The following is a 14,981-nucleotide window of genomic DNA, read 5'->3' as shown; positions in this document are numbered from 1 at the left end:
TTTTGAGCAGCAGAGGAAAGAAAGGCAACATTGGGCAAGTGATTGAACTTTAACCTTGTTTTTGACCTTTAACCTTTGCAAATGAAGAATTTACTAACGAAAGTATGAAAGAAACGAATCATAAAGAGGACCAGCCATATTAAACACAATATAAAATATTTGGTAAACATTAACAGTACTATTTTTACTTATCATGCAACAAAAGACTGCAATTCAAAGTACCAACACATTTAAGGTCAAAGGTCAAAATACACAAAAATCAGTTTTGCTGGTTTGGCTCTAAACAAATCAATAAGCAAAAAATGCATGAAATGCTTAACATTTATTAAAATTTAGATTTTGTCTCAAAAGCTTTCAGCAGGTCTACATCACCCATGACCTTTGACCAATGCTACCTTTCAAACCTAGCTGACCTTTTGACCTCTAATCTACCCTCTCTGTCACTGTCATTCAATTGTAATTCTTTCAAAAGCGTTCAGGTTCTGCATGGGTTTCTGTACTGACGAGCTCATTAGCAAACTCCCGCTGGAACGACTGCTCTCATAGCTTCCTACTGAATCCAAGTCATCACCATTGCTACGAAGATCCATCATGGGTGGGGGCGCTGTTCGCCACTTGGAAATAGGCGAATCAGGCGTTACAATCTGGTACTGCAGATTTAATAGGAGAGGGAGATAAAAATGGAAACATACATAGTTATAGTTGTATTATTTGATGTTTAGATACACGTTCAGTCACAAAACACGATACACACCATTGCTGCCCCATGTTTTTTTTATCACTTTTGTTATTGATAAAAAAAATGTTGTTGGGCTGAAAAAACCTCATATGTACTTTTGGCCCCTGAACATGTTTAAAACAAAACTGCCAACAGGTCACATAAGAGGTTTTGCTTTAAACATGTTCAGGGGACAATGACGTATAGGTTTTTCCTGCCCAAAGACGTAATGTTATACACAAAGCAGCCTTTAGATATATCGCATTTTGCATTAACAATATAGCAAATCAACATATATTTATGGTAAATAATTGTCTAATATGTGACTGTCCGCCAAAAATGGGCTGTATTGTTGGTGTTTTCACCTTTTTGAGATATTGGACAGGCAAATCCTCCTTAAAATCAGCCTTACAATGTACCTGTCCCTGTTGTCTGTTTGCAAGGTAGTAGAAACAAAAGTCAGTCAAAGTGTTAAGAAATCCTTTGTTTTCTATTGCTTTTCGACAAGTTTAATGAATCATATCTCAAAACAAGCTGTGCCGACACTACAGTCTATTCATGGTGGATGGTCACATATGATAGATTACTAGTGGTATAATTTTCTTCAGTGTCAAACAAGTCTTCGGAATATGTTGTACATGTAATGATTTTCAATATTATTCATTTCTTTTTAATCACAATTTACAACGCTTTGTGGTAAATCAAACCAAATTAGGCATTGATAGTCAAGATAGATGTTGTAAGTATTCAGAATTCAGTACAAATGGCCAATACATGTATGTATGCACACACAGACTGAACTGGGTACAAGAAGTACTTGGTAATTTTGGCCATGTAAATGGCCATACACATGTGTGCACAGACTGAACTGGGTGTAAGAAGTATTTGGTACAAATGGCCATTTGTGTGCGTATGCAAACTCAACTGGTTGTGAAAAGTACTTGGTTGAAATGGCCATACGCATGCAGACATTGGCCACATTTTTGGACATCTGGTATAATTATGTTTATCAAAGACACCTTTCTAGAACAATTTTGGATAGGTCATTTTGTCAAAAACAGTCTCAGTCTCACTTTGTTTGGAAATATAACAACAATTTTTTTTTTTAAGGAAATTTGGTAATCTGAGCATTCCCCTCCCTCTAAATATAACAAATCTGGTGTAAATGTCAAAGATTAAATCAAAATCTAATTCTGCGAGAAAAATGCTATTTCTAAAGTTATATTTTAAAACCTTTTATATTTATTGTTTACCACCATTTTTACAAATTAACACACATTTCATGCAGTCAAACATCACTCCTATATAGTCATCGGAAATCTTTGGACATTTTACAAAATTATGCACATTTTGTTCAATATTGGTTGGACTTGCAGAATAATATATACTTAAATGTGAAGATTCTTAACACAAAAACAAAATTTACTCACTAAACGATTTTACTTTTTGGGGGCAAAACAAAATATTGATTCATGAACCTTTCTTCCGGTTGGACAAATCCCGACCACAGAGGATGTAGAGTTGTCATTTTGGTCATAGGGACAATGAACCAGGTTATTATTCCAAAAATGGTAAAGATATACTCTGATCAGCTTGTAATAAGCAGGACTTGTAACATCGTGGATTGATATAGAATGGCGTACAAACAGCTGGGTGTAGCACCTACACGAACTGCACTTTGCGTATTGCGTGACAGACGTGTGTTTTTGTGGATTTATGCAGGCGAAAGTTGGGACTTTATTGACTTGCGCAGTAACAAAAACCGAACAATTCTTGCTTATTACTAGCTGATCATAGTATAGGGATTAGAGCATTTTAGATTAGGATTTAGGGTTAGCGATAAGGTAAGGGTTAGCATTAGCATTACTGACAGGGATAGGATTAGGCTAGGATTAGGTAAGAATTAGGATTAGATTTAGGGTTAGGGTTGGGATTAGGTTAGGGTGAAGTTTAGGTTTTTGATAAGGATTAGGGTTAATAACTATCTGTAACTCTGTGGTCAGGATTCATCCAACTGGAGGAAATGATCATGAATCAAAGTGAAACATAGTAACTAATGAGTACATTTTGGTATCGTTTCCAAGAATCTTCATCTGTGTTTAAAGCAAGAAAGGCCTATCTGCAATAGCTGCCAGGTATCATGTATGACAATATAGAATGCAGGAGTGGTCAAATTGTCTATAGGGCAGCTATTGCAGACAGGCCTGGAATCAAACCAGGTGAATCTATTCAGTGAACACAAGTGCTTATTTTTATTCAAATGTCCAAGACATGACTGTGTAAATGTGCTAGTCCATTTGACATTCATACACCCTCTATGGAAGACTTTACATTATTTCCTCACACAGGGGGTGTAGATTTCAAATGGAGTCATCCATTCAGGTAACCCCATTTGAAATTCACACCCCCTGTGTGGAAGATTAAAGACATGTCCATAGGTTTGCACAGATTTCAAATGGAAGAGATCAATATGACATAAAAAGGCAAACGTAAGAAGTGAAATGCTGCATGCATATTCATTAATCCACACTAATGATGCATAATTCAGTTACATTGATCAAATCAATTATTCAAAAATATGAAGAAAAAAAATGCATTTAGTGAAGTGACATCATGCTCTATCAACGAACAAACAAATTATTGTATGTGCTGTATGATGAAAAATGTTAAATTAATTGCTCAATAATAATAACATCAAAATCAACAACAAATAATAGTTGGCATCTGTGATTATAAAACAAAAATTAACCTTCATTATTTGATTTATTTAAAGGTTCAAAATGTATAAGGGGACTTGGTGCTCTTGTCTTTCTCCCTCATTATGCAAAAGGACATTGAGTTTAAAATAACAGCTATAATAATGATGCCCTGAATTTTCCTTTGCCCACATCTGATTGGTTAATAGCCAGATCTAATAATCTGACTAACCAATCAAAAGGGAGCTTTTAAATCTCTTGGAAATGTCAAGCTTAATCCCCCTCAGCTCTACTGACTATTCTTATCATATCTCTGATTGGCTCAATATATGATATAGCCCTCTTTATAATCAATCAAAACAGTTCTAAGTGCTCATGGGGTCTAAACTTAGATCACACAGCAAAATAATTCAATCCTGAATCAATTCTCTACATTAGTTCAAAAAAATTAAACAAAGAAAAATAATTATGGAATATATAACCAAACCAAAAACTTAAAAAAAATTAAGCGTGCTGAGATAACGACGTGGAGTCTGAACCAACCTGCCGAGTCAAAGGTCATATCGGGTCACGAAGGACCAGTCGAATCGCAGCAGTTTACTTGAGAAGACCCTGATTGTTGCGGTTTCTGCTGTTTAGATAACACAGTGAGGGGGCATTATCAATTTGCAATGCCATAATAAAATGGCATTATAAAGATGTTATTTCACTTAAAAATTAATACATATTTATCTACAAATGCAAACCTAGTTAGCATCTTAACCTTAAGGGCTCAGTCACCCACCTTTGCACAGAATTTTTATTAGACATACTTTAGGGACTGTTAATCATCAAAAATGTCAATTCGGAATAATTTGCCATAAAATTGGTATTATATTGCAAATCAAAAAAAAAATCAAAATATTTGATATCAGAAAGACATTCCTCGTATTCAGAATGCAATTTGGTGTATCTGATGTGCTCACAGGTCCCACAAAAAATACTGTGCAAAGTTGCATCAAAGACAACTTCGAATAAGAGATATAAGCACATTCTTATCTTAAGCTGGGCTTATTAAATTAAACCTCTATACACCATATTTTCATTCAAATACAAATGGACAAGACACAAGAACATTCTTGGACTGAATAAATTACACTTCATAATCATATAAACACATCCAAAAAAGAAAGTTCCCACTACTTTAACTTAAAGCAATAAAATTGAAATTAACCAATAACATACATCATGGCTTTAGGTTAATTGTGCTCAAAATTATAGCCCTCAAAGTAGCGAGGACTTTCTTTTTTTGATTTGTGTAGTTAGTGACAGAAACCACTGACATCATCATCATCATCATGCTTATGTTTTCATGAACAAATACAGATTCCATCTCGGTGCCAGCGGACTTGTGCTCCTTCATCGCTAAACAAACCATCCGGGGTCAACAAACCATCTGGGGTCACTCAAGTCAATCCAAGGCTAAAGCTAAGAAGCTTATATATTTTCTGTTCAAGTTTGGAATTATCGTACCGACCCAAGTATAATCCCATCTTCGAGTAAAGTCCCACCTCTAATAATTTTTTTCAAATATTTCCAGAAATTGTAAAAAACATTTTTTTTTGTTTTATTAACATTTTGTCTGGATCTGGAATGTCCCTAGATCTAGGGCTAAATGCCTGGGTCATTCATGGTAGACTTAAAAAAATAAATAGTTTCTTATGTCTTCAATATGCAAAGTTATATTTGTGTTGCAAGTCATGTCTATTAATGATTTCAAAATGCATTGGGATTGGCTAAAACCAAAATAAATAAATAGTCCAATAGTCCCACCCCTCCCCAATTTAGATAAGTTTTCACCTAAAAAAGGGTGGGACTATACTCGAGTCTGTAGGGTAAAAAGATCATACTGGCTTTTTTTAGTACTATTGCAACATCTGAAATCGCATTTCAGCCAATTGAAAGCCTTGTCACATTAGATTGCAAAACCTTTATCCAATCAGTGATGGCTAGACGGTTTATATAATGACGAATGAAAGCAAGCTGGCTGGGATCAAGACCAGTGCATATGATGAATTATGACATGCTGAAGTGCATATAATAGGAAGTAGATTTAATAAATGTGCACTTTCCTTCTTTGTGTGAACTACCATCTGTGAATATCGATGAAAGAACAATTTTCACCCTTAAAAGTTCATTGATCTGATCGACAGCCTCATCCCCCATTATTCTATTAAAACTAAAAACCTTTTATAACCTTTTATATATTCACTTCCCTATGTTTTTTGGGGTTTTTTTTTTACTCATTTATGCCTGTATCTTAGTTTCATTATTGCAGACTTTAGCCTGATTGGACCAGATCTGGTCACAATAATATTATACTTATGAGAAAAATGCAAAAATCTTATTTTTCTTAACCAATTTTTTTGATTTTCTGATTTCTAGCAAATTACTGATAGCACCTGTAACAATATTAACCCTAACCCTACCCGAGGTTTTTTGGCTATCGGAAGGGAAAGAAGGAACGAAAAAGGAGAGAAGATGAAGAAGAAAGTCACTTGGCACCCCGGGATTCGAACCTCGGACCCCTCGCATGCCACGCAGAAGATCCCCAGCATGTAGCTACACAGGTGACGTTGGCCCCAACGATTCCCTGGGTATATATGACTTGGTCTGATTGCGTCATCAAGTCCCGTGGAATCCGTGCACGCAGAGCGGTTTTAATAGTGAGCTTTAGTGAGTCCTAGTTCTGTTAGGGTTAAGAAGGCATATAGGGAAAATATGCATGGTCACTAACCCTAACCCTACCCGAGGTTTTTTGGCTATCGGAAGGGAAAGAAGGAACGAAAAAGGAGAGAAGATGAAGAAGAAAGTCACTTGGCACCCCGGATTCGAACCTCGGACCCCTCGCATGCCACGCAGAAGATCCCCAGCATGTAGCTACACAGGTGACGTTGGCCCGCCAACGATTCCCTGGGTATATATGACTTGGTCTGATTAAGCCATCAAGTCCCGTGGAATCCGTGCACGCAGAGCGGTTTTAATAGTGAGCTTTAGTGAGTCCTAGTTCTGTTAGGGTTAACTTATCATTAAAAAAATTATCCTTAACTAATGATACAGATATAGATATACATATATAAATATATATAGAACCACTTGCACAAGACTTGGGCAGACAAGTTGTTAGCACTTTGCAGGAGAGAATAGAAAAAGTTGGGTGTATCCTTGGTGTAAGATTGTCATGAGTTAGACTAGTGTAAAGACTTCATTGAGGAATTCGGCAGTTTACGGTATAAAGATGTATAATCCGTCAATAGAAAATTTCTGTGCTAGGCTAATTCCATGCAGTTTTACACAAAGGATAAACCAAAAATGGTCACCAAAACAGCCTCCCGAGAGTTTGACAAATTTGACAAATAAACTCAAAAATGGTCACCAAATCAGCATCTGAGAGTTTGACAAATTTGACAGATAAACTCAAAAATGGTCACCAAGGCAGCATCTGAGAGTTTGGCAAATTTGACAAATAAACCCAAAATGGTCATCAAATCAGCATCTGAGAATTTGACAATTTGACAAATAAACTCAAAAATGGTCACCAAGGCAGCATCTGAGAGTTTGACAAATTTGACAAATAAACCCAAAATGGTCATCAAATCAGCCTATGAGAGTTTGGCAAATTTGACAAATAAACCAAAAATGGTCATCACAGCAGCCTCTAAAGAGTTTGACAAATAAACTCAAAAATGGTCACCAAAACAGCCTCTGAGAGTTTGACAAATTTGACAAATAAACTCAAAAATGGTCACCAAAACAGCCTCTGAGAGTTTGGCAAATTTGACAAATAAACTCAAAAATTGTCACCAAATTAGCCTCTGAGATTTTGACAAATAAACTTGAAAAAGGCCACCTAAGCAGCCTCTGAGAGTTTGACAAATTTGACAAATAAACTCTATGTCAGACTTTTGTTTACTTATCTAAGAATATAATTTTATGGCAATTCTGATCACTGAGTATTACAATGTAATTATATGATTTACCTTGAGAGCTAGGGAATAACATAGCGGAACCAGCTTGCCGATTGCAGACATTAGGTTCTTGGTTTCTAATATTGTACAATCCACCTGAAAAAGTAGTAATAAAAACATAGGTTATAGCTCTTATATAATACATTAGAACAAACAATCAAATACCTGAATACAGGAACCATCCAAGTCCATCAGACATGTTTTGGAGAAAATAAAAACTTCACATAATTTTATTTTTTATTTGATGAGTTCTTGGTTTTTGGGACAAGTTAAATATGCAGATACACAGTACAACAGTATTTTGCATGATAACCTGGGTTTGTGTCAGTTCACAGAGGGGTTTTAAAGATGCTGGACTTGGGTCATTCTTATATTCATACACCGGTGTTTTATTTCCCCAGTATAAGCCTAACACTACACTCTACCAAGAGTTACATCTCAATTCTTAACCTCACCCACCCACACACACCTACCCACACTACCAAACACACCCCACCCCCACAAAAAAATACTCTGCCAAACCACACAAATATTTGCATATGATTTGGATCATTCTTACATTCATATGCATATCTTCCCACCATACATACACATGGACAATATGCTTTCCTACACTACATGAAAGTACTTCAAGATTGAATTTGGGCCTGTCATTCAGATACCCTTGTATGAAAGCAACATTTTCCCATGTTTAACTCAATTTGGAAAAAAATACAGACTTGGTCGTTTCTTTATTTAGGTATTCGTTATTAATTATCATTCAAACAATAAAAGTAAATGATGCCTGGATGATGATCACACAAAGTTCACAGCATACCAATACCAAGAACGACAAATTATCACACACTGAACACTAGAACACCTTTAATTTATTTCAGTGTTATAAGTTCAGTTGATAAGAGCATACTGTTTTTTCTTTGAGTGAGCAACTTGCTCGGTGTTGAGTGGATCTCCTCCTCAGGACCAGTAACTCTCATGCCACTCACCTTACTTACAAAAGATCCTTCAGTCCCATAAGCAAGGCTTATTGTTGTAAAATTGTGACTATATGTTAATATTTGCTATAAAAGCCCAAATCACTTTGCATGGGCACCACTCTGAATAGCTCTCTGATCCCTTCCTCATGACTAAGTAATTTCATGGTTCTCACCTTATTGAATGTAGCCACTTTGCCAGAAGCAGGACTCTTTGTTGTAAAGTTGAGCTGTTGACAATACGTTGGTATTTGCTCTAAGTGAGCAACTAAGTCACTTCAAGCATGGGGCAGTCAGGCACTTGCAGAGCGAATTCCTTCACTGAGCGATATAACTTGTTGCCTTCCTCAGCAAAGTACTGAAACATAAAAAAAAAGAAAATAGTTACAAACACTACTGATTTAGTATCCACCTGACATATTACTCGAACAAACCTGGGGTCCATTTCACTAAACTTTACGAAGCTTCGTAAGTCTCGAAATTGTTCATAACTTGCAACAAGTCGTAAGTTCCATTTCACTAAACTTACGAACGGTACCCGTCGTAAGTAATAGAGATTTACTACAGAGACCCTTCGTAAAGTTACATATAGTATTGGGTATTCATAACTTTACGAACGATTACTTGAGTTACGAAGGGTTAAAAGTTTATTGAAATGGACCCCAGGCCTACAACTTTGGTCTACCTCTCACATCCTTCCACTTGCCAAAGATGCAAGTACCAGTTAATGCAAGTCACCAGCTTATTGGCTTATGTAATTTCAGCTTGAGAAAATTGCATTTACTATAATTTATCATTTTGTTACTCATGATGTCATCATCAAAAGGAGTTTGAATTTGACAGTTGCTCAGGGTCATCATTAGAAGTCGACATCTGAAGTCGAGTTAAAAATGTGGCGACCCTGTTTACACACACAAAGTCTAGTTCAAATTCGACTTCATCAGGCTCTGTGTAAACAGGATCTAAAGTCTGCACAAAAAGTAACGCAGCTGTTATAAATACGCCTATAGCTTCAGAACTAATAATTGTTTCCACAATATTTCAACATAGAAAGAAGGATGATTTAATTACGCGCATTTTGATACCTCATTTGTCAAATGATGTTCAAAATTAGCAACACAGTAGTGCTTTTAAAGTAAAATACCTGCATTTAAAAGTTGCAGTTTACAGCGATCAATGGTTAATACACAAGCATGGCACGTATAACTCTCCATTATCTTCGCGCTGACTTCAAATCAATACAAATAGCTGCAACTTTTAAATTCGGGTTTTGTTCTATCAAAACAATGTTGTGTTGTTAATATTGATATAAAATTGGATCGGTTGAGCCCATATTTATTGGTCGAGCTATGAGTTTTAAAATATTGGACGAGACGTAGTCGAGTCCAATATTTTACAACTCATAGCGAGACCAATAAATATTAAGTAAAACATCAATTTTATCATTATTATGTTTTGGATCCAATATTATCACAACTTGGATCCATCAAAACATAATAATGAACAAAATTGGACAAATAGGGTATCCAAATGTGCGTATTAATCATCCGTCCTTTTATGTTAAAATATAATGAAGGCGTATTTATAACAGCTGCGTTACTTTTTGCGCAGACTTTATATATGTCCTCACCTCAGCTTGTTTAAATAAATCTTGTGTAGTCTTCAGTAATCCTTCCCCTCTGGTAAACAGGTACATGGAGTAGGCCATGCTTGACATATTCTTGGCTCGTTTCACGATGTCGTTATCGGGTTCTTCCCATTTGTCAGTCTCCGCGTCGAGCTCCGATGTCATCAGTTTCATCTCCAAACCAAGCTTGGCAATCTTAGCTTGTTCCTGGAATTCGTAGAAGAGATTAGATAGCAGATAACAATTAGAAACTCTTGGTTTTATTTCTATTTTTTTTCTTCGAATACATCAACCAAAATATTGATTTCAACATAGCAGTTAATAAAAATATTTTCAACAAACATAACTGCTATTATCTTTAATTCCAGAAAAGATCTATGCTGAAATACGCTTGGTCCTGATAGAGTTAAGAAATTGCACAAGCCTAAGCAATAAATATTTATAAATCAAATAAGTTAGAAATACTAATTAATTTATTTTAATATGGCTAAGTCATCATTGCTTAGATCTCAGATCAGTAACAACTGAATGATTTGTGACTTTGGACTGGATTCCCTAAAAAAAGTATTACAAGACATACACAGTACTCTCAGCTCATCAAACTTCTGTTCGCTGAAGAGAGTACCTGTAAGATTTTTCACTGGGCACAGCCTCTAATCGCTAGCGTTCGCTCAAAGCTCTGGTGTACACAAATTCTGCTTAAAGACGCAGCATAGATGCACGAGCGCAACAGCCTACCTCAACGCATTGACGCCACTGCCACATCAGAGTGGAAAATGGTACAGAGAACCTCTAACTTATCAATTGAAATCATTAATCTGTAATCTAAATTTTCATACAACTAAGAAACTTGAAGCAATTTGAGATGATATAGGGCTACAACGTGATTGTTGATGAACATGAAGCTCATGATGCAAAGCTCAAACCAATCCCTTTCACTTTCCCAGGTTCAGGTAAATGACAAAATCTAGGATTTCATTTCCCCATCTATTTATTAATACCGTCATGTTATTTGAATCAAGAGTTGCCATGCATCTATCATCTATCTCAATAACACTCTATTTCATTTTTTAACAATTCGGCATTGTCCTTATATTTCTACTAAAAATAAAGATATTACCAGTGGCGTAGCCAAAGAAGGGCTGGTCTGTCGGTTCATTGCAACCCAGCAGTATATTTTTGCCACTTTAAAGTAAAAGTATTCTGATAATGGTAAGATGTTTTGCCAAATCACTGTAACATCAGTAAAATAATATGAAACAAAAAACAACCCACACAACTTTCTTCTTATTAAGTTTTTGAACTAATTGAATTTGATTAGGTGACATTTTTTCTGAAAATGTCGGCATTTTTAGTCTGTCGGTGCATTTGCAAGTTTGTGTCCTCCCCTTTGGTCTTGAAATTCTGACTAAAGCCACTGAGCATGGGGCTATTCCAGTTGAGATCCATTACACCTGCTATGGAAGACATGACATTATCTCCCAAACAGAGGGTATCAATTTCAAATGAAGTCAAGTACTGTATAAGTGGTAATTTTCAGCATACAGTTATTTTCGCGATTTGGAGTGAGAGACACATTTTCGCTGAATGTTATTTTCACGATTGCCCAGTCCTTCCTATACTTGTAATACATTATTGCATACATTCGCGAGGTGTTATTTTCGCGGTTGGATCTCTAATCGCGAAATTCGCGAAAATAAAACCCTCGCGAAATTACCACTTATACAGTAACTCCATTTGAAATTCATACACCCTGTATGGAAGATTAAGGTCATGTCTTACATAGGTGTATGATGAATTTCAACTGGAATGCCCCATTACTTGTGTTATACGAAACAGCAGATGCATGGAAGCTAATAACAATACCTTCATTCTCAAAATATTTACTTACAATATTGTAGCATATTACATTTCAACTGAAAGAAAACTGATGTTGCAAATCAAATTTAAGTGTAAAGTGTAAACATGTTGCATACCACCTAATCATGCAATCTACAACGTACAACTAACATGCAACATGCAAGCATAACCAAAACTAAATTATCATTAAACTTAAAACTCAAAATAGATTTAGGAATCATAAATATGTATTGTGCAATTTGGTGCCCAGGTCCTTCTCCAACAACTGTGCAAGGCATCTTAAGACATGGATTATTTCTTCCCTCCCATCTCAAACCATTTGAAATATGCAATTCCAGTTGAAATCCATACACCCCCTATGGAAAACATGACCTCAATCTTCCATACAGTGTGAATTCCAAATAGATCATGTCTTCCATGGGGGTATATAGATTTCAACTGGGTTCCAACTGGGTAGCAACTGCATGGGTATAGCCCATTATATATAATTCTATTACCTCCACGACCCATTATTCAAAATCGCGCACTGTGATTTGTTGAAACGCGTCACGTGAGAGCCCATTATTCTGCAATAACGGGTCAAGCGCCGTAACACATTCTACGCACAGCATTACGCTTGGTTACGCGTGCAATATTTCCGCGATCACGCGTTGTCACTTCGCCAGCACGCTGCTGCACCTTGAAGTAAACAACTTAAAATATTTGTGCCAAAAAATGATATTTTCTCTTTAAATCGCACTATTTTCTGGTAATAGAATAGAAATAAAGGGTGCAGCATTATCCTTTCCAGCAAATAATGTGTCCGCGGCAGTATAAATGTTTAAATAATGGGTTCGGCTGCGCCTCACCCATTATTTACGTTTTTACTGCCTCGGACACATTATTTGGGTGTAAAGGATAAAGCATTACCCTTTATTTCTTAACTCTGACCCTTACTATTCCAGTTTGAATACACCCCCCCTGTGAAAGACATGACCTCAATCTTCCACACACAGTGCATGAATTTCATATGGGGTTACCTGAATGGGCGATTCCATTTGAAATCTATTTACCTCCCTGTGTGGAAGGTTTATGGTCATGTCTTCCATAGAAGGTGTATGGATTTCAACTGGAATAAACCATTAATGTGTTCATCTTTTTTTATATATAAATTAGTGAGTGTTAAAAATCCATCATTCTGGAAAAGTTTTCCCCTTAAATTACAGTACCCGTAACCACCCGGGTATAAGCCCACCTTCGGCTATAAGCCCACCCCCTCTTTTTCAAAACATTCTGGGAACAAGGCCGGTGCACTCAGGTATAAGCCCAGTGCTAAATTTTGGCCAAGTTCTTAAATCAAATCAATGATTTGCTCTCATATCAAAGAACAAATATAAAAAAATATCAGTTGATAATTAACATTCCACATTTATAATTTTAAGAAATCGACATAGATGATAGAAATTACTGGTACATTGGGCATATACAAATGGGGGGTGATTGTTCTTACATTTAAATTCAAGCACTAGCCCTTCCCCGGTTATAAGCCCACCCCTGTTTTTGAAGTGAAATCTGCCATCTAGGGGGGTGGGCTTATACCCGAGTGGTTACGGTAATTAAAATTTCATACCATGCAGTTAACTAACTCAAAGTGCATAAGCTATATTTTATCAAAATGTTAAAATATTAATTATCTAAATACAAATTCAAAGTATAGACCTCTGGCAAGGCAACCATTACTTAAAGTTTCACGGAATACCCTCACTTACGATCATTGGGTATACCGATCATCAGACGGATAATTTGTCATGATTTCAAATTTACAGAAATGTTTATACAAGTATATACATTCTGTGGTGTCGAAAACAGGACAATCCAAGCCAGCCAGAACAGTCTCTACTCCAAAAGTAGTCGAGAGTGCTCAACCACTAAAAATAGTGGGGGCGTATTATAACAAGTGTACTTTACAAGTGACTAACTTTGGAATTTACTGACAAATGACAAATTATCCGTCTGATGATCGGTATACCCAATGATCGTAAGTGAGGGTACTCCGTGAAATTTTAAGTAACGGTTGCCTTGCCAAAGGTCTATACTTTGAATTTGTTTCTATAGCTCACCTGTAATGGGTTTGAGCACTCTAAATTCCAAAGTTAGTCACTTGCAAAGTACACTTGTTATAATTATCTAATACCATATTTTACCTAGATATGTACTACTTGAAAAAATATAGGATCAGACTTATTTCTTGACATTTTTCAAAAACAAAAATTGCAAACTAGACGAGTGTCATTTCATTCAGTAACATTCAGGCAGCACTACAGAATAACAAAGTCCCATGATACTGATAAACACTTTGGTCAGCACCATGTGAACAAAAAAGAAAGAATGCAATCAGACTCTGATCCTTTATGTTTTTAGTAGTGTAGTTATAAATTGTTTAGTGTATAGGTCTAAACTTAATCCAGTAATCAGATAGGCAGATTTTTTAAATGATACATTTGGGAGAATATGCACTATCATAGAATCCTCAACTTATAAGTTCACTACCGTTTTAAACAGCCTCTTTTTTTACATAATGAACCATTGTGACTAAGAGATGCTATAAGTTGGTCCACATGTGTAAAACAAATAAGGCTACACAAACCTTTTTACATTTCATAAAATATTTTTATCTTTATTTCAAAAAGCATTAGGGAAACTTATTTGTTGTGGATCCTATAAATTAGGAGCTGCCCATCTGATTTGCAGATTTAGTTTGGTGAGTATTTCAAAATTTGGACTTTAGCCCATAAAAAAATTTATCATGCGCTATACCATCTCCATTGTGAGTAGTTATTAAGTACATTATCGAGTGAAAAACAGTTGTACAAATAAACCCCCTTTTCTGCAACGGAAACAGTGTATTTTCACATAATCACATCCTTTGATAACACATACTATTGATACACTAATACACACATTTTACAAAAGGATTAAATCATTAAAATCACTGCCTGGAGAAGGCAAAGGCACTATGACTGAAATAATGTTTTTGAAGTAACCTTACTATATGAATACAGTGGCAACATTAGAAATATTTTTTTTGGGGGGGGAGGGTGTGGGGAAATGCAGGGGGCA

General features: G+C 35.9%; 1 protein-coding gene across 1 annotated transcript in view; it reads right to left on the bottom strand.

Annotated features, from left to right (window-relative positions):
• Positions 1 to 338: 338 nt before the first annotated feature.
• LOC140168048 (alpha-catulin-like) overlaps positions 339 to 14,981 on the bottom strand; it is a 39,976-nt gene continuing 25,333 nt past the window's right edge. The window contains 5 exon segments of the mRNA XM_072191354.1: positions 339 to 650; positions 7,434 to 7,517; positions 8,572 to 8,673; positions 8,676 to 8,753; positions 10,026 to 10,229. Coding sequence (XP_072047455.1) covers positions 447 to 650; positions 7,434 to 7,517; positions 8,572 to 8,673; positions 8,676 to 8,753; positions 10,026 to 10,229 — 672 coding nt within the window. The 3' untranslated portion in view covers positions 339 to 446.

This window comes from Amphiura filiformis, chromosome 13, assembly GCF_039555335.1.
Source record: "Amphiura filiformis chromosome 13, Afil_fr2py, whole genome shotgun sequence".
Classification (NCBI taxonomy): domain Eukaryota; kingdom Metazoa; phylum Echinodermata; class Ophiuroidea; order Amphilepidida; family Amphiuridae; genus Amphiura; species Amphiura filiformis.
The sequence above is the reverse complement of the archived record's forward strand: the minus strand, read 5'-3'. Positions and strand labels throughout refer to the sequence as shown.